The sequence below is a fragment of the Myotis nattereri genome, assembly GCF_964212035.1.
Source record: "Myotis nattereri genome assembly, chromosome: 16".
In the NCBI taxonomy this organism is placed as follows: Eukaryota; Metazoa; Chordata; class Mammalia; order Chiroptera; family Vespertilionidae; genus Myotis; species Myotis nattereri.
The window spans coordinates 40,595,189-40,622,856 of NC_138091.1; the positions used below are offsets into that span (position 1 = coordinate 40,595,189).

General features: G+C 48.7%; 1 protein-coding gene across 1 annotated transcript in view; it reads right to left on the bottom strand.

Moving 5' to 3' along the window:
• Positions 1 to 4,877: 4,877 nt before the first annotated feature.
• LOC308531858 (uncharacterized protein) overlaps positions 4,878 to 27,668 on the bottom strand; it is a gene marked incomplete at its 5' end in the record, with an annotated part of 48,368 nt that continues 25,577 nt past the window's right edge. Inside the window, 3 exons of the mRNA XM_081108952.1 lie at positions 4,878 to 6,747; positions 14,310 to 14,503; positions 21,726 to 21,944. Coding sequence (XP_080965078.1) covers positions 6,736 to 6,747; positions 14,310 to 14,503; positions 21,726 to 21,944 — 425 coding nt within the window. The 3' untranslated portion in view covers positions 4,878 to 6,735. The remainder of the gene's footprint in view (positions 6,748 to 14,309; positions 14,504 to 21,725; positions 21,945 to 27,668) is intronic.

Genomic DNA, 27,668 nt, shown 5'->3' on the forward strand with positions numbered 1-27,668 from the left:
AGAAGAGCGAGTGAAGGCTAGGGCTAATTGTGGAGGGCGGATGGAGAGGACGGACATAATTAATATGAAAGCTGCTTAGAAGGTAGGGGCAATGGGTGGGACACACACAGAGAAGGAAGGAGAGAGAGGGATGTGAAGATAGATCCCAAGATGTCCAGTTCCAGCCCAGCGGGCATGGTTTGGTGGTTGAGCGTTGACCTATGAACCAGGAGGTCATGGTTTGATTCCGGTCAGGGCACAGGCCCGGGTTTCAGGCTCGATCCCCAGTGTGGGGCGTACAGGAGGCAACCTATCAATGATTCTCTCATCACTGGTGTTTCTCTCTCTCTCTCCCTCTCCCTTCCTCTCTGAAATCAATAAAAATATATTTGAAAACACCAGATCAGCCTGGGAAATGCTGCCAAGCTGGGGGCAGGATCCACTCAGCTTACCGAGGCCCCTGTCCTCACCTTCATTACTCCTGGAGGAAGGACACCGGGGCGCAAGACTCCACGCGAGCCCTCCCTTTCCTGGCATTTCCAGAAAAAATATTGGGAAATACCCCAAAGCTTACTGTCCACACAGCAGCCCTCAGCGATTACGGCAATTGCTCAATTATACGGTTCTTCATGAGGGACAGATTACAGGGTTCCTTAGCTGAAGACTCTGTGCCCTGACCAGATAAAACTAAATTAAAAAACAACAACATGCCAACACTGGGCATTTTCGGAGTGTATGGCAACATTTAGTTCTAGTCGGCAAGAAACAGGAACAAGGCACAATAAACTGGAGGGGGGGGAGGGTTCTGTTTGGTTTTGCTTCTTAAGGATATGGAAGGTCTGAGACCCAGGTGTACTTCTAGAAAGAACGAGCCTCGTTTGAAAATACCTGATGTCAAACAAATGATAGAAGTGCAGGCTGTCTGCAAGCTCTCCATGAGCCCGGGTCCTGTAGCTTGTTGCTAGGTCTGGGTCTTGCAACTTGGAGCTGAGGTTTGCATGGAGATCGTGGGATATACGCCTCCAGCCCAGCCCGGAAGAAGAATCCTAGTCCTGCAAACCACACGACCATCCCCCCAGAGTCCCACTGGGCAGATCCGAATTCCTTTCCCACCAGCCATTGTCCTACTTTCCCTTCCTGGTGCTAGAACTTGCCACCCTGTAAATACCCAATATTTACCTTCCCGGCTTCCTTTGGCGTTATGGCCTGGGCAAGCCTTACCATCCTGGCCAAGGAGCACTGCCAAGAAATCTGTTGAGTGGTTCTTGGAAGAGGTTCTCCATCTGTGTGTGTGTGTGTGTGTGTGTGTGTGTGTGTGTGTACACTCACATGTGAGGATGTGGTGTTTGGCACAGTGGCAACCATTTTGTGGCCTTGAGGAACAAATCCTGAGGTTATCATCCAACACTCGGGGGATGGTAGACCAGAAAGATGGAAAAAGTGGGGTCCTTGACTTATTGAACTGTAACCATCCCCTCCCCCTACCTTCAGACTTTTGAGAAAAGTGTACTTACCGAAGACTCCATTCTAGGTGAGTATTACAGCTCCTAACTGTTCTACCCTCCTCCAAATGTCCTCACAGAGGCATGCTGGTGGAACTCTTCAACTTACCCACATGTCAGGTGTGCGAATGTTTTAGCATTCCCAAATCCCTGGGATTGAAGCGTTTTAATGCAAAACCTTGCAGCAAAGGGCCGGAAAGGAGTTATGTAATTTTTATTTTTTCACGTTTTTAAATCTTGCCGCTTTAACTATTGGGGGGAAAAAAGGTGTTCTAACATGGCTCGCTGGTTTCTCTTTCTCATGGGTGTTGTCATCCATTCCCAAGCCCAGCTCTGTGGAAGACAAAGGTAAGTCTCGGAGAGTCCTTTCGTCAGTGCACGAAATGCCCATTTTGTGCATGTGCAGGCTCATGGGCAGGTGTTGGGGAAATACCAGCCTTCGCATCTCCTACGAGGCAGAGAATAACGGCAATGAGATAACGCGTGGAGGTCGGGAGCACCTGTTCCAGCACAGCAGGCTCATCCTGGCTCCGCCACTGGCTGGCAAGTTACTTAACACACCTCATCTTTTGCTTCCTCATTGATAAAATGATGTTAATGGGGTAGCGATCCCAAGAATCAGGGCCTGGGAAGTCTTTAGCACTATACCTGGCACATAGTAAGAACTCAATACGTGGGGACGGTTGCTCCCAATACATGGCCAATCTGCTCTTCCCGGGTGGCACTGTGAGTCAAGAGGGTTTCCCTATGTGCAGGCTTTGCTCTTCGTCATGACCTTGGGGGTTGGATTTAGCAGAAAGCAGCTCATATTTGGAGACCCCTGTCTCCTTCTGGGTCTATCCACTTATGGAGCTGTTCTTATTACTGTGGCATCATTCTTGTGTCTGCAGCATGGTTTGGGCTCATGACTCGGTATCCCTAGTAGACTAGAAGCTCCTTGGGGGTAGGACTGAGATTTTCATTGCTGGGTCCTCCAAAGTTCTCAGCTCCGGGCTGTGTACATGCCTAAGGAATGTTGGTTAGTGAATGGATAGATGGGCAGCAACTGTGACATGAGGAATTGGGGCTAATTTCTAGAATGTTCAGAGAGCAGTCCTTGGAAACTTGGCTAGGCATTAAAATCACGCCTGGATAGAGTGACCCACCGTCTGGTTTGTACAAATTCCAAGGACTCAAGACTTTCCGTTTTAAAACAAAAATTGAGGGGTTTCCTGGGACTCAGGACTTTTAGTGGCAAAAGATGGGAAATTCCGAGCAAAGTGTGAGTCAGTCCTGGGAAAACTGGGCGGGTTGGTCATCGAATCAAGAGGCTTTAAAACATGCTGATGCCTGGGACCTGCCCCCAAATTTTCTGATCTGATTGGCGTGGGGGTGAAGATTAACTGCCTGGGTTCCTGTGCGCACTGGAGCTGTGAGTGGGTTACAGGCGGCCTGTACAATGGCCCCCTTCAGACTTCGGGGTGCTGATGGCGTGAACAGGGTTGGGAAGCACTGACTGAGTCATGTTCCATAAAGGTGGTGACGAGAGACTATGTTAAAAAAGAAAATTCCAAGGCATCACCCAAGACCCTCCAAACTGGGGCCCTACGTTGGGACCAAGCTTCCCCAGTGATTCATTTGCACACCAGATTTTAGAATCCCAAGAATGTACAGCTAGAACATATGCACAGCTAGAACATATGTACAGCTAGAGTACATGTACAGCTAGAACATATGCACAGCTAGAACATATGCACAGCTGGAACATATGCACAGCTAGAACATATGCACAGCTAGAACATATGTACAGCTAGAACATATGCACAGCTAGAACATATGTACAGCTAGAACAATACTTCCAAGGAAATGCCTTTGGGAATGGTCCCACTTGAATTGACTTGGGCCCAGAAGGTAACAGATGAGATAAAGGGATGGGAACGGAACCATCTTTCATCATCACAGAATCTTCTCCTTTCCCCAGACTTTTTCCTCCCCTTGAAATGGGTATTTCTGAACATCACAGCTGCCTTCAGACCTCCCTCCACCTCAGGCCACCGACCTTCGGGTGGCTGGAGTTAGCCTCTTGTGGCCAATGAGGTTATTGTTCCCGATTCCCTGCTCCCTCCTACCCTGGGAGCTCGCAGTAAACAGAAGCGGATGAGCTATTTCTCTGCAGAAGAGCGAGTGAGAAGCACAGATGCCTGGGAGGGCAAGCCGCTGAGTTTGGGGGAGGTTGGTTGTGCAGCATTTGCGTGGCCGGAACGGACTCATCCATCCCACAAAAGGGGAAAGAGTTGACATTTGTCACCGGTCTCACCAAAGGACTTCGAAACCCTTCCCAGAAGAAAAGCGAGCTTACCATGGTGGCGAGGGCCCGGAAAGGGGTGAAGACCTGCCCGAGCTGATAGTATTTGTGCATGTTGATGTCCCCGTAGCGACTGCGACGCTCCTTCCAGCCGGCCAGTCTCTTCTCCGTCTTCATGTCCAGGAGGTCCCGGAAAGGGCCCTGCTGGGGGGGACGGGCCACGGGCACCTGCGGTGAGGAGCCCAGAGAGCGCGTCCCACCAGCTCCCACAAGTCAGGGTGTACTGCTTAAAACAGGCACTTCTTCACGCCTCTCCTGCACTAGGTGGACCGCCATTTGCCTTTCTGAATGGTCTACAGCCTTGGGAGGTAGAGAAAAGGGCCGTCCGCTCCATGAGTTGCTGGGTCTGCACAGCAGATTGGGGATCAGGGCACCGAGTTCTATTCTGACTGTGCCACTCACTGTAGGACCTCAACTCACCACCCACCTCTATGGTGGTTCGGTGGCTGAGGTCGTTTCCAGCCTCGAAATGGCATGGTGCGTGGGACCCTGGCTGCCAAGAATGCCATCAACCGACGGCCATCCCTGCTGAAGGCCGGAGGCAGGCTCCGACGCGTGATTGTGTGATGTAGGGTCCCCTCTTGGGATTCTAATCTCACTTCTATTAGAAACTGAGGAGCAAAGGAGCCCGTTTGCATTCCACTTGGAGAGACACTACACAGGGTGCCCAGTGGGCCGCCCAAGCCAGGGAGCTTCCTTGCCCAGCACCGTCCCTGCTCTCTACTGAAGCCACCTCCTGCTGGGTGACCACGGCTGCTCTGAGGCTTGTTCTCAACTGGTTTCCCCGGTCCCCGGCCACCTCGCCCTCACCTGCCCTCTCTCCTCTGGCCTCGCCTCTCTGGACTAACAACTGAGTCCTGCAAACTGTCCATCACCTTCTCGAGAAGAGCTGGGGCCTTCTTGCTCTGCGTGTGTGGCCAGAGGGTGAGTGAGGTCCAGCCTGATTCTTGGCCACAGGGCCCACCCCGGACACGCTCGGCTCCCCCTTGGGTGCAGAGGCGGCGCAGCAAATGCTGCCTCTCTCTACGTATTGATTCTTTTTTTTTTTTTTTCAATCCTCACCCAAGGATGTTTTTTCCATTCATCTTTAGAAAGCGAGTGGGAGGGAGGAGGGTGAGAGAGAGAGAAACATTGATGTGTGAGACACATGGACTGGTTGCCTCCTGCACGTGCCCTGACCAACCCTGGGGACGAACTAACAAACAAGATACATGCCCTTAACTAGGACCCGGACCCTCAAACCTTCGGTCCTCGGGCCAATGCTCTAACCACTGAACAGACCTTCCAGGGCTACGTATTGATTCTTTTACGCCCCACAGAGGCAGGGAAATGGTTGGCAAGGTGGTGGTGGTAGATGCAGCCTGGCTTCGATGGCCGGGTGCACCCGCCTTTCTCGCTGAGACACCTGGGGAGTGGGGGGGTGCTGAGGAGTGGGAGGCTGGACACACCGCAGGAACCTCATCCCAATTAGGGGGTTGGACCATTTCCTGCCTCCCACACAGCAGGAAACGAATGTGTTGGTTTATTTCTCCCAGTACTGCCCAAGCGGGCACTGCGAGGGCAGCTCTGGAGGCAGTGGGGACAGGAGCTGACATCGGAGGCCCCTAGGGACATTAGAGGTCAACATCCCACGTCCCAAACGGAAACAGTGAGACCCGGCAGGTGAGAGGACTTCCCGCGGCCTCTGTCACCTTCTCTTGCCTCCAGTTTAAATTCACATGCGTGGCTTCAGGGGGTGGCTCTGTTCCAAGGAAGGCGGCCCCAGAGTCCACCTTGAGGACGGACAGACAGGTGCCAGTGGACCTTAACGGGCCAGACCAACCCCATCACTCTGGATCGGCTGGAGCCAACTGAGAGCAGAGCTGTATCCCGTGAAAGATGAGAGAGTCCTCCACCCCTGGGCCCTTCTGTCTGCTCCTTCCCCGACCTGTCATGGCGCCTCAGTTAGGAAGGCCATCATCACCATCATGACCACCAGGACATTTTCCAGAGGAGCCAAAACCTGCATGCACCTCCTTTCCTGCCAGATCAGCCGCCCTCTGTTCCTCTCCTGCCTCCCCTACGCTCCTTTCAGAATTCTGATGTTGGCTTCCAAGGAAGTGTCTGGCCCCCGTCAGAGCTAGCTCCTCCTCTGGGCTTCCGCACCATCTCCCCCGAGAGTCTGTGTCCCCCACCTGACTTACTGCGAGGTCTCTCTACCCAGTTATGTCCCAACTACACCCCGGGGTCCTCAGAAACAGAGCCTGCGTTTTACCACCTTGGATGGATGACATGTCTCGTGCTAAGTGCTCAGCAGAGGTTTGTCACGTGAGGAGCAATTAAAGGCCATTTCTGGATGGTACGACAGGAGGGAGAGAGGATTAGATTGCCACCGAGCTTTCCAAAAACGCCTCTTTCACACAAAACAAAATGAGCCTGTGAACCGGAGGTGAGGCAGGGGGTGAAGACTCGCCTCTCACTCAGTGGAAATGTAGCAGCAATTGAGGGAGAACAGAGGTACCTGTGGGGGAAGAGACCATTCGGGGCCTCAGAAAACTGTCCGATTTTGAGGACTTTTCTTCTTTTGGGGAACCCTGATGAGATCCACAACGCAGTATGACCTGTGCTCAGGGCTTCATCTCTCTCTCTGCACCGGCCTCACGTGGAGGCAGGAGGTGATGGGGGTGGGATGGGGTCAACGGTCAAGAGAAACCATCGGCACCTCGTTTGCTCAGCTCGCCCCTGTGTGGGGCACAGTCTCACCTCTCAGCCTGCAGGGCCGAGGGAGGAGAGGCGCCCTTGGGAGACTTACGTCGTGTATTTGGACGTTCTTTGCCGAGGGAGGAGACAGTTGCCAGCTTCGTCCCACAGCTTTGGAGCTCGGACTCAAGATGAACGGTGGATACACAGGTCCCAGGGGGGTCGGCAGCTTCAAGTCTGTTCCTGGAGACGAGGAGAGAAACGCCACATTGCAGACTCCCACGCCCAGTGCTCGAGTCTTCCCCCCTGGACCGGGGTTGACGTCTCTGGGGTGGACCCCAAAGCATAACAAGCAAGTGGCTTGTGCAGAAGGGAGCAGCCCCTCAACTCAGGGCCAGGAAAGCTCTTACTGGGACACAGATGGAGGCCACAGGACGTTCTGATCTGCTCTCTCTGGAAGCTGAGGACGTGGTGGGCAGGCGGGGCCTCGCTCTCCGCAGGGGAAGGATGGGCAAGTGGCCTTGCCAAGGCCACGGGAGTGGAGTTGATTCTGACTCCGAGGGGTTACCTGAAGAGGAGATAACTAAGGGCGCCACATGGCCATTTAACTCGGTCAACTGAAGAAGGAAGCGTGCGACCCTCTCATCTTTCTGCATTTGTGCAGAATTCTTCTTTCACTTTGTGCAGAGGTCAGCAAACTCTCTCTGCCGAGGGCCAGATAGGAAGTATTTTAGGCTTTGTGGGCCATGCGGACTCTGTTGCAACTATACAACATGGCAGCTATGCAACACGGCTGTGGCGGCACAAAAGTAGCCATCGAGAACATGCAAATGGGTAGGTGCGGCTGTGTTTCAATAAAGCTTTATTTATGGGCACTAAAAAGTGTCATATAGTTTTGGTTTCCTTTTCAATCATTTAAAAATGGTAAGTCCGTTCCTACTTTGCAAGCCATCCAAGAACAGGTCGCAGGACGTGTTTGGCCCGGGGGAGAGAGAGGAGGAGAGGGAGGGAGGACTGAAGGTAATAAAGGAAGAAGGGAACCCCAAAAGTGAAGTCTCTGCCGTCCCTTCGTCATTCATTTCCGTGCTGGCCAGCGTCCAGGGGTGCGATGCAGTTCCGCCTCAGCTCAGAGCCATCTAACTTCCCGTCGCTGCCAGACAGTTCTCTCCCACACGCATGCAGTGAAGAGCTGGGTAAGGCAAGCCTGCATCTGTTTCCTTTGACGTCTTCCTCTCCCAGCCACGGCCTTGGGTGGTGCTCATTTCCTTCCCCCGCCTTTCAGGAGCTGATGCGGAGAGCCAGGGTGGGAACCTGGGTGCTCTCCGGGAAGCTCCCAAGGCCCGAAGTGAAGCACTGCTCTTCTCGCGGAATTTAAACAGGGTGCGTGAGCCCGCTGAGCGGTCTCCCCAGGAGGTCAGAGGAGGTATATAAAAACACAACTCAGAATGACTGTGTCCCCAGCCGGCGTGGCTCAGTGGCTGAGCGACAACCTATGAACAAGGAAGTCAGGTTCGATTCCCAGTCAGGGCACATGCCAGAGTGGTGGGCTCCATCCCCAGAGTGAGGCATGAAGGAGGCAGCCGATCAATGATTCTCTCTCATCATTAATGTTTCTCTCTCTCTCTCCCTCTCCTTCCCTCTCTGAAATCCATAAAAATATATGACTTTGTGGGGTCAGCCCAAACACTTACTCTTTGAGGTCGTCGTGGAACGCTGACATTGTAAAAGCCTCCCCTGGTGGGAGGGGGCGGCGGCGGCTAGCACAGCCTCGCACGACGTCCTGAACGTGGCAGACTCTCGGTCAATGCGTGTGACACAGAGGAGAGGGGGCGGGGGGTGCTGGAGAAGATTTTGTCTGAACAGGAGCTTTGGTTTCCTTCCAGCTGAGCTGTGTCGGGTTGTGTCTCGGGGCTTTGGAGGAGCCTGTGATGTTCTGGGGGCAGAGTTCCCCTTCAGCCCAGAGGCGAACCACGTCCAGTCTTCATGTGACCACAGCGGACCGCCCATGGCCTTCTGTCTCGCACAGCTGCCGCGGGCTCAGTGCTACCTTCCCCGAGGAACGCAGCTTCCGTGGCTCTGCCAGAGCCTCCCGTCCATCGCGTCTGCTTAATGCTGCACTGGCCACGGCTCCTCCAGGACCAGCCGGCAGGAGGGGGGGCCCGCGTCCACCCAGCTCAGGAGGTGTGCCCCTGGGTACCCGAGAAGGATCTGGAGGTTACAGGGGTGGGGGAGGATGAGGCTGCCGCTTCCTGTTGCTCCTTTTCCTTGTGAAATCATGAGAGCATTTGGGCCATTTTTCAGTTCTTATCTTTGGTAGTAATTTTTCTTTGGGAGGGATGCTGGCGGGGGAAGCAGGAAGGGATGTTGGAAAGAGGCTGCGCTCTGGACGCGATTAAACCCTGAAGGGAAATCACAGGGTCAGAGAAGACTGAGGAAGTTTTGAAAATGAGCATTTGTGACCTAACAGCGGGCTCCATGCTCCCCATCCTGAGGGCGCGTCTTCGGCGTTGGGTGCCGAGGTCTGGGAGGCAGAGTTTGGGTCCTACAGATCTTTGAATCCCCGCACCCGGCATGAAGCTTGGCACACAGTGGGTGCTTCATACATGTAGGTGACGGAGTACACGTTGCATGAGCAAGCAGACAGCAAGCCGGCACCAGCAGCTTTCTGGGCAAGGTGGGCATTTTAAGCTTTTCCCAACGCTATCCCAGCTAGTAGGTGAGCTGTCTGCCAGAGGGGCCCTAGCGGTTTGGCTCAGTGGATAGAGCGTCGGCCTGTGGAGTAAAGGGTCCTGGATTCGATTCTGGTCAAGGGCATATGCCCGAGTTGCAGGCTTGATCCCCAGTGTGGGGCGTGCAAGAGGCAGCCAATCAATGGTTCTCTCTCATCTTTGATGTTTCTCCCTATCCCTCTCTGAAATCAAGAAAATATATGTATATTTAATAGCAGAGTGGCTTGAAAAGGTGTGATGTGTGGTAAATGTCAATATCCTTGCTGGGAGCCAATGAAAAAATGCTTTATTGCCGCTCATGTCTCTTTGGCATGTCATGTTCTCAGCAGTTTCTCTTTAAGGCAGCGGTTCTCAACCTGTGGGTCGCGACCCCTTTGGGGGTCAAATGACCCTTTCACAGGGGTCGCCTAAGACCATCGGAAAACACATATATAATTACATATTGTTTTTGTGATTAATCACTATGCTTTAATTATGTTCAATTTGTCACAATGAAATTGGGGGTCACCACAACATGAGGAACTGTATTAAAGGGTCGTGGCGTTAGGAAGGTTGAGAACCACTGCTTTAAGGGGAATTTAGCTTCCAGACCATTCACGCTTCAGCCCCAGCAGCAGCTCTCATCCCCAGTGGAGTGTTGGCAACTCCTGGGGTGAGGGGCTTAAAAACAATTCCAATGCAAGGATACGCCCCAGGCCAAAGGTATGCAAGCTATGGCAGATGGGAGCTGCCCAAATCCTGCGGGTGACTCAAATGTGTGCAGCCGCGGCTAAGAACCACCAGGCAAGAGTTCCAGTCCATCTGCGCAATCAGCAGTCAAAGCTGGCGGCTCTTGAGGGTGGAAATGATAATCCCGTGGATGACAGTATTTGATTGAAGTCAGCACTTTTTCTTCCTGACCGTGGCTTTCACAGGCCGAGAAAACTCTGAGCCTTTGAATCCAACAGTCATCTAGATAGAGTAAAGCTTTATGGCTGTTTGCAACTTCCACATGGGGTTGGGGAGAGGAATATGAGTGTTAGGGAAATGCCACAGTTTCCTTCAGAGCAATGTCGGCGTTATTATATTCCGAATCCCCAGCTCCTACGATGGGGCCTGCCATGGAGCAGATGCTCAAAAATGCTAAAATAATTATAGCAGCTGCTGCCGGCTGGTCACGTACTGTTACAGTCACTATCTCATTAGTCTTCAGAGCAACCATATGAGACGGGTCCCCTCAGTATCTCCAGGACAGGGTGTGGTAGGCAGTATTCTAAGGTGGCCCCCAAGATTCCTCCCCAATTATGCATTTTCTGTATTATCTTCTCTGCTTGAGTGTGGGTAGGACCTATGAATATGGATATGACTCCTGATTATGTTACATTATGGCAAAGATGAAGGAATTCTGCAAGTGTAATTAAGGTCTCTAATCAGTTGACTTTAGATTAATAAAAAGGGAACTTATCTTGGGTGGGCCTGACCTCATTAGGTGAGCCCTTTAAAAGAGGGTTGAGAAGTTATACTCAAGTCTTGCTGGCCTTGCTTTTTTTTTTAACCCTAACCTGAGAATATGTTTTTGTTAATTTTAGAGAGAGGAGGGGAGAGAGAAAGAGAGACAGAAACATCAGTGTGAGAAAGAAACATCAATCGGTTGTCCTTCTCTCCCCCCCACCCCCCGCCCCCATGTACCTTACTGGGGATTGAACCCACAACCTAGGTATGTGCCCTGACCGGGAATCAAACCCACAACCTTGCAGTGTACGGGATGATGCTCCAACCCACTGGGCCACCCAGGCAGAGAAAGCCACTGTCAGTTTTACTGCTGCAAGTAAACGGATCCTGTCAATGACCCTGAGCCTCGGATAAGACCCTGAGCAGAGGACCCAGCTAAACTGTGCCCAGACCCCTAACCTACAGAAAGTGAGATAAAAGCAGGTGTTGTTTTAAGCTGCTAAGTTTGTGATCACTGGACACATGGCAATAGCACACCCGTGAGGGAGTCCTGGTACAGAGAAGCTGAAGGACTTGGCAGGGATCCACAGTAGGGGTGGGGGGCAGGTTTGGACCACCAATCGGTGGTCCATCGCGGGTGATATTTACACGTGATTGAACTACCGTTTGCAGGAATGTTGCACAGGCTGCCAGCATACACTCCCAGGCTGCTTCCTTCTCTCAATGACTTCACCATTGGTGAACGCAAGCATCATTTAGCACCTGCTGTGTGTCAGACTGCAGTGGCCAGACTACCGCCTTTACGATCTCTCCTAACGTGTGATTCTTCGATGCTCTGAGTCAGAGGAGCTCCATCTTGCAAAAGGAAAACAAACAAAACAAAACAAAACAAAAACACCAAGGCACTACGATCTGGGATGAGATGCACAGAGCCACACCGCATTCTTCCTGAGCCTTTGCTCTATCGACTCTCCTTCCTTTTTCAGTCATTTGTTCTTTTCAGAAGAAACAAAAACACGAAGTCATGCAGGGCTCACCCACCCAGTCGCGGTGACCATGGGTAGGCAGGATGCTCGGTTACTCATATTGGTCTCAGCGATGTGTTTTCCTGCCTCTGACAAATTGGAGCAAACGCTCCCTTTGATCTGCAATCTCCCAAGTCTCCCCAGATACCCTGGAGCAGAAGCAGGTTATAGGCAAGGGCTGTGGTTCACATTTCGTGCAACACATGGCTTTCTGGTTGGGGAGTGGCAGGAGGTTCTTCAAATACAGTCACCCCGCTATTCCCTGCACAGAGATTCCATTTCTTTTTGAATATTTCTGAAAATCAATCTCTCTCTCTCTCTCTCTCTCTCTCTCTCTCACACACACACACACACACACACACACACACACACACACACACCACTCCACTGCCAATCTTTACATCTTATGTGCATGGATTTTTCCTGCCAGGATCTCTTGCCCAGCACAAGCTCTGTGGGTTCAGGGGTCTCCTTGGGCACTGAGGGCCAACTGCCTAGGGCAGCTGGGCACTCCACAAGCAAGCAGGCCACCCACTCAGGCCGCCTCTGACGTCGTAACGTGCCAGGCCTCCAAGATGTAGCGAGAGCAACTTGGCAGCTGTCTAGGACCGTCTGACGCTGGTCAAAGCATCTGTTGGAAAACTTGCTTTGTAATTTCCTGAGCCTTACGGGGTCAGAAGTGGGTAGGAACCCCCCAGCTGGAAGAAAATGCTAATCATTTTCAAGTGGGAGGAAAATAAGAACCAGATGAGCTCACTTGGGTGCAGACTGTGGGTTCGGAGCTGCAGGCTCCCACAGCCCTGCCCTCTCGGGGAGCCAGCATGGACATCCCGAGGTATTTATGTGGCCCAGACTGGACCATAAGTGGGGGGGGGGGGGGCGGTGCTCCAGTTCACCCTCCCCCAGCATGGCTCTCTGAGGCTGGAGACCAGTTGGGGAATGGAATGGGCCCCTGAATGCATTCCCTGTGTGAGTCTCTTTGATCTTCTTCATCAATGTCATCCACCGAGGCATTTTCAGCACCTGGAACAGTGCCTGGCACAGAGTGGGTGCTCAACAAAGTCACGGAATGAACAGATGACTCCAATTCTGTGTCCTCGCACTCTCTGCAGCTTGTCACTTAGCTGCCTTTGTGTAAATGGTTGCTTCCGGAAACTAAGGTAACTAAGCCGGGGTGGGGGGGGGGGGGGGCTTTGACTTCTAAACAGAAGTGGAGAGGACTGTACATTGGGAAGTCTGGGAGAGTGAGGGGGGATCCATATAACTATGTGGGGGTGTCTGCAACAGCTGCCAGTCATGGGCAGAGCCTCAGAAAGTGTCTGAGCTGGGAGGCAGTTTCTCCCCAAGTTGACACTCATTCTGAACTCCATGTGCAACGAAGACTTTGCACTGGCTTCACTAAGATAAAGGGTCTCTCCCCCCGACTCTCTCTCCTGCTTTTGCTGCATCCTTTCTTACCCTGCAATTCTCCGTAATTACTGGTTTCCTGGGGAGTAAGACCAGGCTTTGCAAAAGACCCATTTTCCAACCTCGGTCTTACCTGGTTTACATCGTCACAGCTCTCATTGGTCTGAATGTGACTAACACCAACACGACTATGAGGGAATTGAAACTGATTTTCAAAAAAGTGAGCAGTGTCGATGTAACTAGACACCCTTTCTGATTCTGTGAATGGGACTCCAAAGGTAATTAGGAGAATTGATGTATCCCCTTTGGCAACTGCGATTTGTGACTGCGTTTAACACTTGGAGTGATAGGTCTATGCTAATGACCAGAAAGAGCTGCATCTGCCGGTTAACAAATGAGGCTTAAAGATACCTTTTCACCTAAGAAACACTTTCTGGCTTTTCCCTCCTCGATCAGCAAGGCACACTTTGCAGAAACGTAGATGTATTTGCCGAAGGTTTGATTTCTTTGAGGTACAGATGGAAAGGCAAGGATGTGCTGCCTCTGCACCTTCCCCAGCTCTCTGGGCGCAAACAATTCAGGCTACTCCCTACGTCTAACCCACGGTTGGTAAATGAGAGCTTTGGGAGCCACTGGCAAGGGTGCGATTTGTTCCTCCTACTTGAGATACCTCATTGGCTGGTGGCTGGTCCCTGCCTTCAAGGGATGTGCCCGGGGCTCAGGTGTGTGCTTTGCTGAGCTTAGAAACTGAGGCCAACATGGAAGGGCCCGTCTCTACACAAAAAAGGCAATGGATGGGGTAAGGCTTTGTGGGCCCTTGGCCAGAGGCAAGCCATCCCCTTGGAGATGGAGCGCTCGCTGTTCCTTCCAAGAGTCAGATTCATGGAAAAGACGAGGCTGACCCTCAGGGACCCAGGCCCTAGTATGTGGCTATTCAGCTCATTGACACCCACAGCCTTTGGCTTCATTGGGAGCGGTTCTCTTTGGCCCAAAACCAGATAATACTTAAATCTGGAAATGAGAGCTTTTGAGCCAGGAGTTGCCATAAACAGCAGTAGCTCTGCAGAGCTGCAGTTTACAACTTTAATTGTTTCCTCTCACATCCGCTCTGCCCCCGGCCCAGGAGGCTCCTACTCCAGGACCCCGTTTCATAAAACCGGAGGATGCCAGCAGGTGCACCAGGACTGGATCCCTAGCCCTGGGCTGGCCCTACCTTTGGCATCTTTTCGTGCTTCTGTTTTGCTGGGAGGGCCTTCCTCAGTAGACTGGTCACCTCCTGTGTCCTCTGTTTTGTCCTCAGGGATGTGGACACCCTCGCCCTTCTCCAGCAGCTGACCATGAGGCTGGGCCGGGCCTTCAGGCGGCTCTTCATGTTTCTTGTTCTCTTTCTTCCTCTCATAGGGACCTCTAGACATAAAACAATAAAATGAAAAAACCACACCGTCAGGTGTGATGTGTTGAGTGAAGCAGCAGCCCCATGGGAGTGGCCCCGCCAGTGGTCAGAAGAGGAAGGAGCTGAAGTGGGACCCCCAACTTAATGAACATGTATTTAATCTGGAAGGAAAAGAAATGGATGCTTTCAGCTTATTTTTGCTTATTTGCATACTAGAGGCCGGTGCACAGATTCATGCACTGATGGGGGTCCCTTGGCCTGGCCTGCACCCTCTTGCAATCCAGGACCCCTCAGGGGATGTCAGAGAGCCGGTTTGGGCCCGATCCCTGCAGGCCAGACCAAGGGACCCCACTAGTGTACAAATCTGTGCACCAAGCCTCTGGTATGCAAATAAGATCTTTGGTTAATCTCTTCCCACCCTCTCCCCTCCCCACTTCCCTCTGAGATTCATCAGTCTGTTCCATGTTTCCATGCCTGTGCATTGAGCGTCTGCCCTCTGGTGATCATTGCACGTCCTAGCTACCAGACGGTCGGATGGTCAGGCGGTCAGACGGTAGCTTAAGCATTTCTATATACAGATAGTCATAATGACAAAGGGTGGGAATGTCTCCCAAGCAGCAGGACACATGAAGAACAGGTGTTCTACATATAATGCTTCCAGTGATAACACCAAAGAATTAAACACGTGTGTGCATGCATGCACACACAAACAGACATACACATATATATTAGAAAGAAGACAGTTCTCATAGGGATGAAACACTGCAGGTCAGGAAATATCTAAAAACTAGTATATCGTCTTTATGGGATAGGATTAATGTACTGCAGGTCAAATGGTGTTTTCTGTTCCTTTTTTCCCATTTCCCATCATAACAATTGTGTTTACTATACATTTGGGGGAAGTATTAAACAGTTCTCTGCTCTCAAAAATCCAAGTCACCCCATTTGGTGAGACCCAGAAGGTTCTTCCTGATCTGACCTTGCTCACTCCTCCATTCTCTCTTCCGCGCCTCGCCTAGTGCTGTTTCACCAGCAGAACCACCCCCGTGCTCGGGACATGCTGTGGGCTCTCAGGCCTCCGTGACTTGGCTTGTGTTTGTCCTTCCACCTGGAATGTACCACTTTCCTCTGCACCCCTCTCCTCCGGCGCACTCCTATGAGATACTTTACGGTGCTGTCCACCATACCCTCTCAACTCTCACTCTTAGATGTAGACTTGCCCTCTTACCAGCTCTATCACCTTTAACATACAGTATCTCTATCTAGTAATGAACAATTGTGCAATAAACAGTCCATCTTCATGCCTATATCCACTATCAGAGTTTATGTTCCATGAGGTCATAGACACGATCTTGTTCACCAGTGTATCCCTAGTATGCAGGACTGTGTCTGGTTCAATTCATATTGAATGGATGGATGGATGACAAGGTATTAGGTGAAGGTAGAGGGAAACAAAAGACAGTAGATTCCAAATATTAACCATGTGGAAGGGAGAGTTGGAATTGGGGGACATGTTTACTCAGCCCAGATCTACAGTGATGAGCAGACTCAGGAGCAGACACTCAAGGGGGTGATTCTGTACCCATGAAGGTTGCATCTGGGGTTCATTAAAAATATTCTGCTACAGTAAGGGCTCAGAGAGCAGGAGATGATTTTGTTTTGGCAGTCAGCCCATCTGCAGAAACATCAAGTTGTAACATCTAGTGTGGGTTTATTCCCCGCCCCCCCGCCCCGAAAGCCAAAGAAACTTAATCTGAAAACCAGCATCCTAAAGGTGAGAATTAGAAAAGAATAATTAACTATTTAGAAATAACAGTGTCCCTACTTGCTCTTCTCAAAAGATCCATCTTAAGCACTCTGTGTGCTGGGTAGTTTTTTAGAAAAACAAAACTCTTCGGCTGATTGGATTAGGGTTGCTTGTGTATAAAGTTGTAGCTAAGAATAATCATGTACCAGACCCAGACAGATATGCAAATGAGTGTGGGCCCAAGGACTCATTTGCTCAGGTAAGCTTTGTCTTGCCAAGATGAATAGGGTCTTCAAGTGACTGCTGGGGAGTTGGGGTGACCAACACCGGAGCCCATTCTGGCCCATTCTGGCCCATAAAAATTATACTCAGAAGACGTCAAAGAGACAAGAATGCTTTCAAAGGGCCCCAAGTCAAGCAACCAGTGGGGAACTGACCAGATTGCCACCTGTTTCAAATTAAGTGTGTTTATTATCTTTGCATGTCGCTCCCCAGCTCAGCATAATGAGTTAGAAAATATCTTCTGTGATTTTAACAGAAAGCATGTTTTTGTAAGTTTAACTAGCTGTTTGCTTTCACAATCAGGCAGTGACATTTCCCTCGCTTGGACTCTGCTGTGTGCTTTATTGGAGCTGTAGGATGGTGTCTGTGGGCTCTCCTCATTCAACACTCATTTTCTGTTCTGTGATGCCTCAGGCTCTCTGTTGGGTGCTAGAGTGGGAACAACATAGTTAGTAAATATATAAGTGAAGCAATTGTAGTTTATGAAGGGAAATAAGCAAGGGAGACAGAGTGAGTATCTATCAAGGATGGGGTAGTCAGAAAAGTTCTTGGCCAAAAGAATTAGGAGCTAAGACCGGAAGGATAAGAAGAAACCATTCAAATAGAATCTGGAAGATGAGTATTCCAGGCAGAGGAAACAGCAATTGTAAAGGCTTTGAGACACTCAAGGGCTTGTAATAAATAAGGAGAAAACAAGCCAGAGTGGTGAGAGGGGAGAGGAGAGAGAGAGCCATGGGAGGAGGCTGTAGAGAGATCAGAGGCAGGTCAGGCACAGCCTCATAAGAAATGTTCAGGATTTCAGATTTTTATTCTCAAAGCAATGGGAAGCCAGGGGGAAATGCCATGATTGGATTTGCATTTTATGAGGATTAGGCTGGTTAATCTATGAAAAACAGACTGGAAAGTGAGGAGGGAGGAGCAGGGAGGGGGCGGGGGAGTGGTTGCTTTCATCCAGGTGAGAGGTGATGGTCGCCTGCCCTGGGATAGAATCATTGGAGATGGAGAGAAGAGGGTGGGATGGGGGCGGGGGGGGGGGGGGGAGGTTGGAGGTAGGCTGGATAAGACTTGCTGATGTGTTGGCTAGAGGGGACAAGGGAAAGGAAGACTCAAGAGACCTGCTGGTGTTCTGACCTGAACAAGAGGGTGGAGGAGGGTGCTGCCCAGAGTGATGGCGGCTTTGGGAGAGGAACAGCTGTTGTGTGGGAAGGTGGGGGATGAGAGTCCATTTCGAACTTGTTAATTAGGGACACCCGCTGCTTCCATGTAGAAACAAAGAAGTCCCTTGGCAATAAGCCTCTTGAAAAGGCTCACTTTTATTTATTTATTATTTTTCATTTAAATTCTTTATTGTTTAAAGTATTACATGAGTCTCCTTTTCCCCCCATTGACCTCTCCCCGGCCGCTCCCACCCCCCAGCACATGCCCTCATCCCCTACTGTCTGTGTCCATTGGTTATGCTCATATGCATGCATACAAGTCCTTTGATCTCTGACCACCATCCCCCTCCCCTGCCTTCCCTCATCGGTTGGACAGTCTGTTCGATGCTTCTATGTCTCTGGTTCTATTTTTGTTCATCAGTTTATGTTGTTCAGAAAAGACTCACTTTGAATTTATTGTTTTAAGTGTAGAAGTCATGATAGAAACAGCTGGAAGAACATGAGATGGAGCTAGACACAAGCTGAGAATTAGAGATGATTTAAGGGCTGGCAATAAATCTAGTGACTGACAGAGCCTAGGGGAATACGTAAGTATGGGTTCTTTCCTTTGCAGCATCCTGTCCGACCGGACTTTATTCCTGCATCGGAATAAAATTGCTCGATGAGATATGGGTGCCGGGAGTCTGAGCACTGTGTGTGCTGAGAGGGATGTTGGAAACTTTTGGAAAGGAGGACGAGAATTATGATGCAAAGAGAGGAGGAAGTACATGGGCCTCACAAGATATGCCTAGGGGATGCTACCATCTGCTGATTTAATATTGTCCTGTGAGTTTCAGCAAGTGGAACCCATTTTTTAAAAAGCCGCTCTGAAAGTGACATTTCTCTGTAAATCAGATATGAAAAAAAAGAAATGAAAGGAGACACCTCTTAGCATTTCCTCAGCCGAGTCTCTGCCTCCCCCTTCACTCTCAGCCGATTCTGTTGAATTTCTACCAGCCCGCCTCTTCCGAGCACACGCCAGCCCCCTCTTTACTTTGCTTATCTCAGTGCTGGCGAACCGTTTGAGCTCGGCGTGTCAGCATTTTGAAAAACCCTCACTTAACTCTGCTGCCAGGTCACATATAGAAATTTTTTGATATTTGCAACCATAGTAAAACAAAGATGTATATTTTTGATATTTATTTTATATATTTAAATGCCATTTAACAAAGAAAAATCAACCAAAAAATGAGTTCGCGTGTCACCCCTGACACGTGTGTCATAGGTTCGCCATCACTGGCTTATCTCCTCCTGTTTGGTGACTACAGGTGCCCGGGTGCTTGTAGGAAGCATGATATTTGGGAGGTGCGTGAATTCGCCTGCAACGCAGGATGCATTATCTCGAGGTTGTCGCCAGTAACTGGCGTGGAAGGACAGAGTGTCCGGTGGGTTTCTGGTTTGCATAGAGCCTCAGGGTTGTACAGGGGGAAGTTGGCTACTTTTGATAGAAAGAGCTGAAGTGTTGCAGTCAGAGCTGCCTGAGCCGACGCCTTAGCGCTGCTGTTTTCTATTTTGTGGCTTCAGGCTCGGGACTTGCCGTCCCTGAACCAGGTAACTGCCTCTGAGAGTGTGGGTAATGGTCTACATGTAAATTGCAGGCTGTTGTGGAGACGAAGCGACACCACACAGGCGAAGGCCTTCGCTTGCTGCCTCGTTCACGCTGGTGTCCACGCACAGTCCATCACGTCACTCTTCCTAAACTTACAAACATTATGGTTTGTCTGTTTGACAGGAAACACATTCTGGGTCTAACCCTGTAAAGGCTCGGGACAAACTTCACAGCCAAGGGTAGACGGTGCTGGGGTGCTGGGGCGCTGGGGTGGGGTTTCTAGCAAAGGTTGCAAACTGGAAGCTCCTGGTGTGCTAACTTCAACTCACGCATTGTTTAAAGTGAATGAAAATGTTCAATTGGACAATTAAATTAAAAACGGGAGACCTTCCCTCTGCAGTGTGGATTCCAAGCCTGTCAGGTGGCACAGGGCTCCCACCATTCCGGGCGGCCCCCAGCAGCGGTGACTCAGATGCAGGTCCCAGTCTCAAGGTGGCATGTCGAATCCACAGCGAGGTGCAAATCAGGCTTGGTGAAGAGAGAGGGGGCTTTCTACATTTCTAGAGGTTTCCTTGAACATATAGAGAGCCAGGCTAGATCAAGCAGGATCAAAACCCTGGTGCTGAGGAGGCAGAGGAAATGACTTGGAGGAAGAGGAAGTCGAAAGCGTTGCCACGGGAGATGGGAGGGCACCTCTGCCCGGGTAGAGCCAGCGTGGAGCATGTCAGCTTGGTCACTGAGAAGTGACCGCCACCCACCAGGCTTAAGCAAAACTGGGGCAGGGGGTGGATGAGGCATCAGAAACCGGCCCAGGAAGCCCAGAGGCTGGGGGAGAGTCGGCGCATCCTGGCTCATTCTCTGCTTCCACTGTGCGTCCCAAGGTTTGGAGGTGGCGGAACAGCCAGAGTCGAGGGTTTCTCATGGCCCAAGTCCCCTGTCTGCTCTGGTTAGAGGCCCCCAAGGTGTTGAAGGCAGCAGTGTCCGGCATAGGCCTGTGGCCAGGGCAACGAAGCCAAGGGCCTCAAAGCACGGGGACCCGATGATTTGAGGGGTCACAGGAACTTTAGGATTTGCCAGGAGATGCCAGCAGGATGCTCAAGGATGACAGTGAGATTAGCCACACCTAAGTAAACAACAGCCCGGGACCTTTAAGCACAAGGCCAGCTTGTAGCGAAGGCCCCCTGCCCCAAGGGTATTTCAACTTCCTCCACACCCAGATGCCATGTTGGGAAGGAGGAGGGGACCAGTGACCCCTTGAAAGACGGGAGAAACAGCCTTTGAGTTGACGGGGTCTTTACCCAAATGAGGCTGAGTTCATCTCAAAGTGAGATGTTTCCAACAAGAAGCAGAGTAAGTTACCCTGAACGGGTGATTTTTCTTTTTCTCTGACAGGAAAGGGCCAGGGGGCTCCAGAACAAGAGAATACTGAGAAGGGAGTTTTGCTTTTCTCAACCTCTCTGAGTGGTCAATGTCAAGGTTGATGCCTCTCCTTGACTTCCTCCCGAGGTCGACTCTTTATGCTGGACTTTTTGCTTTGAACCACAGGGTCAGATTTGGGGTGGTGGATGAATCTCATCTAATACAATGATTACTTTTACCCATTACATTATTTCTAATATAATGACATGGAAGGAAATTCATACGAAAAGAAAAAAATCCATACGCCCTCTCCTCTATGGCAAGGACGTGCGCCTATTTTTTTTTTTTAATGGTTTCCTTATCCACGTTATTAAAATACTGGCTGACAGATTGGCCCACGCCTCTGACTCAGAAAGATTGCGCTACTACATTCAGAGTGTGTCCCGGGTCACAGAGAGGAAAAGAGAGACGAGCTGATTACCTGACATTGTCATATCGCTTCAAGGTTTTGCTTACTTGGGAGACCTTCCAATGCGTGAAATGGGACATTCTTGGATGCTGTTCCGATTCAACAGTGCTGACAGGATTTCACTTTGTTTCCTACTTCTTAGCCTTGACCCTTATACAAAACCCCAGGACTCGTGGGCCTGCCTCTCCATCCTTCCTCTGGTATCCGAGACCCCGATCCGGGGGGCTCTAGACTTCTTTGGAACATTGACATTGTGATATTCTTGGAAGAATGTTGCAGATGGAATCCCTAGGTCTTTCTCACTGAAGTCCTAAAGAAGGGATTTTAGCTTGGCTCACCTCTGCATATTCCTCCACCGTGCCCCCTGGGTTCTAATGCCCCTGGCATTGTGAGAAAGTGTTTTACCTGGACTGGGAAGTGAGCAGTGAAGGAAAACACATTCCCCTGCTCAGACGTGTATTGCTCTCGATTGGGAAGTAGATGCTGTTCTCAGCAGGTGCTTGATCCATTTACCTGGAACTCTAAAGAGACAGGGTCACACCCACCCACATCCATGAGTAGCGAGATGCCCTAGTGCAACAAGACCACCCGCCAGGGTTAACTTAGGTGTGATATTATGGACTGCGAGACCTACCGTGGGAAATGAAAGCAGCTGGTATTGTGAGGGGCCATTCTGTCGTCTCCCCACATGTCCCCAGGGCGGTTCCCTCAGTAGCCCCCAGTGTGCAGGTGTTTTCAGAAGCGCCTTGGATGGTGCGGGCCTTGGGGCCGCATGAGAAGCACTCCACACGGGTGGTAATGCGCCGTGCGCTTTCCAACGGTGAAGAAAGAGGGGGCACTTCTGAGATGAGCCCTGGGGAAGAAAATGGAGAGAATACTGAATAAAATCCAGACACAAAATTTATGGGCAAATAGGTAAAATAAGACTTTACAGTGGGGCCTTGACTTAAGAGTGTCCCGACTAATGAGTTTTTCGAGATACGAGCCGTCTCTCGGCCGATTTTTTGCTTTGAGTTGCAAGCTAAAATTTGGGTCACGAGCCAGCTTCAGATACCCCACTGCTAGTTGGCGCAGCGAACGTCACAGTGAACACCACAACATCAGCCCAGCATCACGTGTCTCGTTCATTTCTTGATTTGACATACAAGTAATTTGAGTTACGAGCTCCGTCACAGAACGAATTAAACTTCTAAGTCAAGGCCCCACTGTATAGGTTTTTTTTTCCCCACTGAAAACTCAGGTTTTTTTGTTTTGTTCCTGAAGTCCGCAATATTAGTTTGCCTGGCATTACCAGATGTTAAATTACACTGACTGAATAATATGGGGAAATCAGATCATGATAAACCAGGTTGGCATCATTTCTAATTTCTATCATGACTTATGAATGATTTAGAACCACTTTTAGTTTCCAAATATACAAAAAGTATTTTGGGAGGAAGGTATTGAGTTCTCATTTTATTGTATTGAGGGTCAAGGAATATGGTCCATATGTTTTGTCACTTCTTTGATATTTACTGAGCTATCCTTTATGGCCTAGTATGTGTTCAAGTCTTGAAATATTTCTTGAAAAGAATGCAGATTATTTAAGAGTTGAGATAAAATTCTAAATATGTGGATTTTATAAAGCGTCTTAATCATGTTGCTCAAATATTGCTCATTATTAATTATTTGGTCACTTGATCAACCAGTTTGTAACAGATGCATGTTAAAGTAACACTTTACGAAATTTAATTTTTCATAATTCTATTGACTTTCACTTTATATGAAATTACTGCTTTTGGAGGTCAGTCAAATATTGACAATTTTATATGGCTCAATCTAATATTTTAAGGCTATTTTGCTGATATTTGTTGTCTTTAGTTGCTTATGCTTTTCTGATATAGTATGTGATAGCCTTCCTTGTTCCTAAATAATAATTTTTTCTTTTAAAGTCTATTCTATTTGATACATGATTAGAACATCTTTATTTTGATCAGTATTTTTCTAGTATAAACTATGTATCTTTATTCTGACTAAGATCTACTTGTACCAATGTCTGGCATATTACTTTTTCTAATTATTATACCTTTTCTTTGCCCTCCCACCCTTATTCCTGACTTTTTCAGTGAACTATATCTTCTTTCATCTACTTACTCCCTCCATCTGCACTTTTGGGAGTTATATATTCTATTTCTATAATCGTCCTACCAAGAGTCTCAACTCTGATGACTTTATTTTTCTCCCAGGTAAACTCACCTGAGCTCCAGGTGTGTTCTAGAATGTGTGTGAGAGACACAGAGAGATTCACACTAAAATAGTACATTTTTTCTTCTACTTAAAAATATCTATTTGCATAAGATGGTCAATATGTCCATTAAACATTATTACTCCCTATTCACTAAACAAGTTTCCAAATGATTACTACTTGAAAACCACTATGAGCTCACATATGTATGGAAAAGAATTGTAACAGATTTCTTGAAAAAGTAGTAATTCATAGACTTCATTAATGCTCAAATGATGTCATTCATTCAACAATATATTGAGTGCCAACCTGCCCTGGACCCTGTGCCATCCATTCCAAAGTAGGGAACTTTCCTCATGGAATGGAGCAAGTAAAAAGAGCTGTTTTTCTTGAATTTCTTTTTTTAAAGTCACTTGATGATTTTACTGATTTAAGAGAGTAGCTTAAGTGCAAACATGAGGACAGAAACAGAGGAGATGACGTTTCCAGTCACCAAAGACAAAATGTTCCTTCGCTGTTAAAGTCTAAGAGACTTGAACTAGAAATGAATCATCTATGATGATCCTAATAAACTCTATTGATAAACATGGAAGGAAAATGCAAAGCCATGGGTGTGTTTATTTGACTTAGAAAAGGCCTCCTGGGGGGCGGGGAGCAAATTTTGTGGTGTGTTCTTTTATTTAGTGATCAGAGACAAATGATTCTTTTTGTGAAAGCATATAAATCTCTAAGTGGCTTTCAAGAGGAAACAAGATTCAAATGAAATCATGGAGATTTGGCTCAGATTTTCCAAAGAGGTAAAGAATGTCATTGATAAAACTACTGGGACATCCTCAGTGCAATGGGGCGACTGAGCCCCAAAGAAGTAAAAAATTTGGGGAAGAATGAAAGCGTACGCGGACTGTGGTCAGTATCGTAATGCTGAAAAGGTTTGGGGAGATTTTCTTCAGACTGAGCTCATCTCGAAGGGAGAAAAGGAAGTGACTTTAATGAGCATGTGCGGTGGTATTGTCACGGTATGCGTGATACACACACACATGCACACACTCTTACACATGCATATATGTTGATTATATGCATATATATTAGGTTACACACATTATATATTTATAATTAATATTTAACATAATATAATAATTAAAAGTATAATCATTGCAATAAACCTGTGATGTGAGTATTACTTGTCCATTTTAATGACGAGGAGTGGAAGACTCAGAGAGTTGTCTGTGTAAGATCGTACGTGAGAGGAGTGGCTGACACGTATCAAATTCCAGAGACCGCTATTTTTCTGCTCTATATTAATGTCCAGAGAATACGTCAATTAAAAACGTTAAAAATCAACTTGTTTTTCGATATCCTCCTCCGCTTACTAGGAATGTGAGTTGGCTCAATTCCTTAAGCTCTCTGGGCTTCATTGGACCCTTTTGTAAAATGGGGATCACAGCAATCTGACCGCTTGTCTAAAAAGTTCCCTGAAAAATTCAATGGAATAACGGAGTTAATGTACTGATGAAACTGTACCAAGTGACATCCAAATGTCATTGTAAAAGCACTGGACAAAAATAAGAACCCGCCGTCTTGTTTTTATGATTGTGCAAGGAAACCAAAGGAAATTACCTAAATTTAGCCAGTGACTTAAGCAAGATCAAAAAGAACAACACAAATATTTTTTATTGCAACTTAAGGAAAATACAAATTAAAAACCTCTTTGTTTACAACAGTGGGATGTTGATACTTGTTTCAGCTGAGTGCTGGGTACAAGGGATTCTCACTACTTTTGTGTTTGAAAATTTCCATCATAACAAAAGTATAAAAAACACTTCCTTGTTTGGCTCTGAGAAATTGGTTGGGATGGTGGTTAAGAACAAGAATTCAGTAGCCAGATGCCTGCGTTCAAATCTTACTTCTGCCACTGATTAGCTGTGTGACCCTGAGCAAGTGACTGTACTTAAACCTCTCTATGCTGAATGGCCTCATCTATAAAATGAGGATAATCATAGTACCTACATGAAAGGCTTATTAGAATTAACTATATTGATACTTAGTAATCACTTAGTAAATTGTAAGTATTTCAGAAATAATATAAAAATCTTTTGGGTTCCGAATAGATACTATTATTTACATGGGATGCGAGGCTCAGAAAGGTCAAGGAACTTACTCAGTGTCACAGAGTTAGTAGGTGCCTGTGCCTGGGTTTGATTCTGGGTCTGTCTGATCCCAAAAGCTTGGCTCTTTGTGCTGTGCTGCTTCCCGTGGGGACCACGTGTAGATAGGTCCTAGCTTGGTGGATGGTAGATACTATATGTACCCTAGGGTTTAAGGGTCTCTTGGAGACCAGAAGGGTTACGGGGGTGGGTCTATTTGTAGGAGGCTCAAGAAACAAGTTCTTCATAGAGGCCAGCAGGAGACACTCTCTGGGGACTCCAGACCTCTCTGGAAGGGCTCTGAAGGGAGTCAGAGTTCCAGAGTAAAATAAACTTTAAAAAAAAAGAAGTGCCGAAACCGGTTTGGCTCAGTGGATAGAGCGTCGGTCTGTGGACTGAAAGGTCCCAGGTTCGATTCCGGACAAGGGCATGTACCTGGGTTGTGGGCACATCCCCATTAGGAGATGTGCAGGAGGCAGCTGATTGATGTTTCTCTCTCATCGATGTTTCTAACTCTCTATCTCTCTCCCTTCCTCTCTGTAAAAAATCAATAAAATATATTTTTTTTAAAAAAAAAAGAAGTAGGCAGCTCATGTAGCCTGCCTCAGGCATACATAAGGGGGAGGATGTTATAGGCTTACTGTCATCTCCTCTGGGGTAATGTTCTCATTCTTTATGAATCAGGTGGATCTGAGGAGTTCTGCACGGAAGAAGAAGTGCTGATTTCACGTGATGTCAGGAGGAAACATGATCACGGGCATGGCTTAACACTCACCCTATTCCTTAAGGAAGAATTAAGAAAAGCTCAGCTACTTTGACGCATGTATAGATTACGCAAGAATCTTCCAGTCCTTCTCAGTTTGACTGAAGTACATGTCTGAGGTTCAAAACTGAAGAGTTCAATGCCACACTCTGACGTTTTGATGTAAGCAGTGGGATTTTGCTGGTGCCTAGAGCTGGATTTTAATGACCCTCTGGAATCTGGTGGCCAGTCCCCGGTGATCTCTGAGAGCAGTACTGTAATTAACATCAGTATACATCCTTCATAAAGGAGATTCGCGGGCATTTTCCCATGTGAGCTCTCCAACAATTCTGTCTGGGGAACTACAGTTACCTCCATTCTAGAAGTGGGAGAAACGGGAGTCCAGAGATTATAAGACCCACGTACCACTGCATACTGGTTAGTGTAGGTCCAGGACATGAGCCCAGGTATTTACCTAAACACTGGAGAGACTTTCATGCTGTTCCATTGCTTCTGACCAAAAAGTAACCAATGTCTGATGGGAAAGGTTGATGTCTTAGTCCTTTCGGGCTGCTATAACACAATACCCTAGGCTGGACGGCTTATAAACACGACTTCTCACAGTTCTTAGAGACTTGGAAATGCAAGAGCAAGGTGCAGGCAGATTCGGTGTCTGGGGAAGACCTGTCTCTCAGATCAGAGACTGCCATCTTTTTTTCTGTGTCCTCAACTGGCAGTGGGGGCAAGGGAGCTCTCCGCGGCCTCTTTCATGAGGGCACTAATCCCCTTCATGAGGGCTCCACCCTCACGGCCTAACCATCTCCCAGATACCAGCACATTGGGTGTTAGGACTTAACACCATTCAGTCTACTGTATGGATGTTTATAAAAACAGATATAGCAGATGATAGAAAATATGAGTCTACAAGTAAATGCCCAAAAGATAGTTAACTCAATTTTTTTTGAAAAACAGCAACTCGATGGAGAACCAAGATGGCGGCATAGGTTAACGCCGGAGTTTGCTGCTTTGAACAACTACTTCAAAAGTGAAACCAAAAAACGGAAGGGACATCACCCAGAACCACAGGAACGCTGGCTGAGTGGAAGTCCTACAACTAGGAGGAAAGAGAAACGCATACGGACACTCAGAGGAGGCGCAGTGCTGAAGTCAAATTCTGAGGTGCGGAGCGCGCAGAGCCGGCTGGCAGCGGAGGGCGCGGTTGGCGTTTTCAATCGGGAGGGAGTCGCAGACTCTGAGCTCCAGATCTGGGAGAGTCTCCAGGTACCCAGACTCAAACGGGAGAAGCGGGACTGTCTGGCTTCGGTCAGAGCGAGTGCAGCTTTCTCTCCGAGGTTTGCAGCCGTTGCTGGGACTCAGAGAGGCAGAGCCCCTGGGAACAGGACTGAGAGTCGCCATAACTGCTCTCTCCGGCCCACCCTGTTGATCCTGTGCGACCCGCCCCACCCA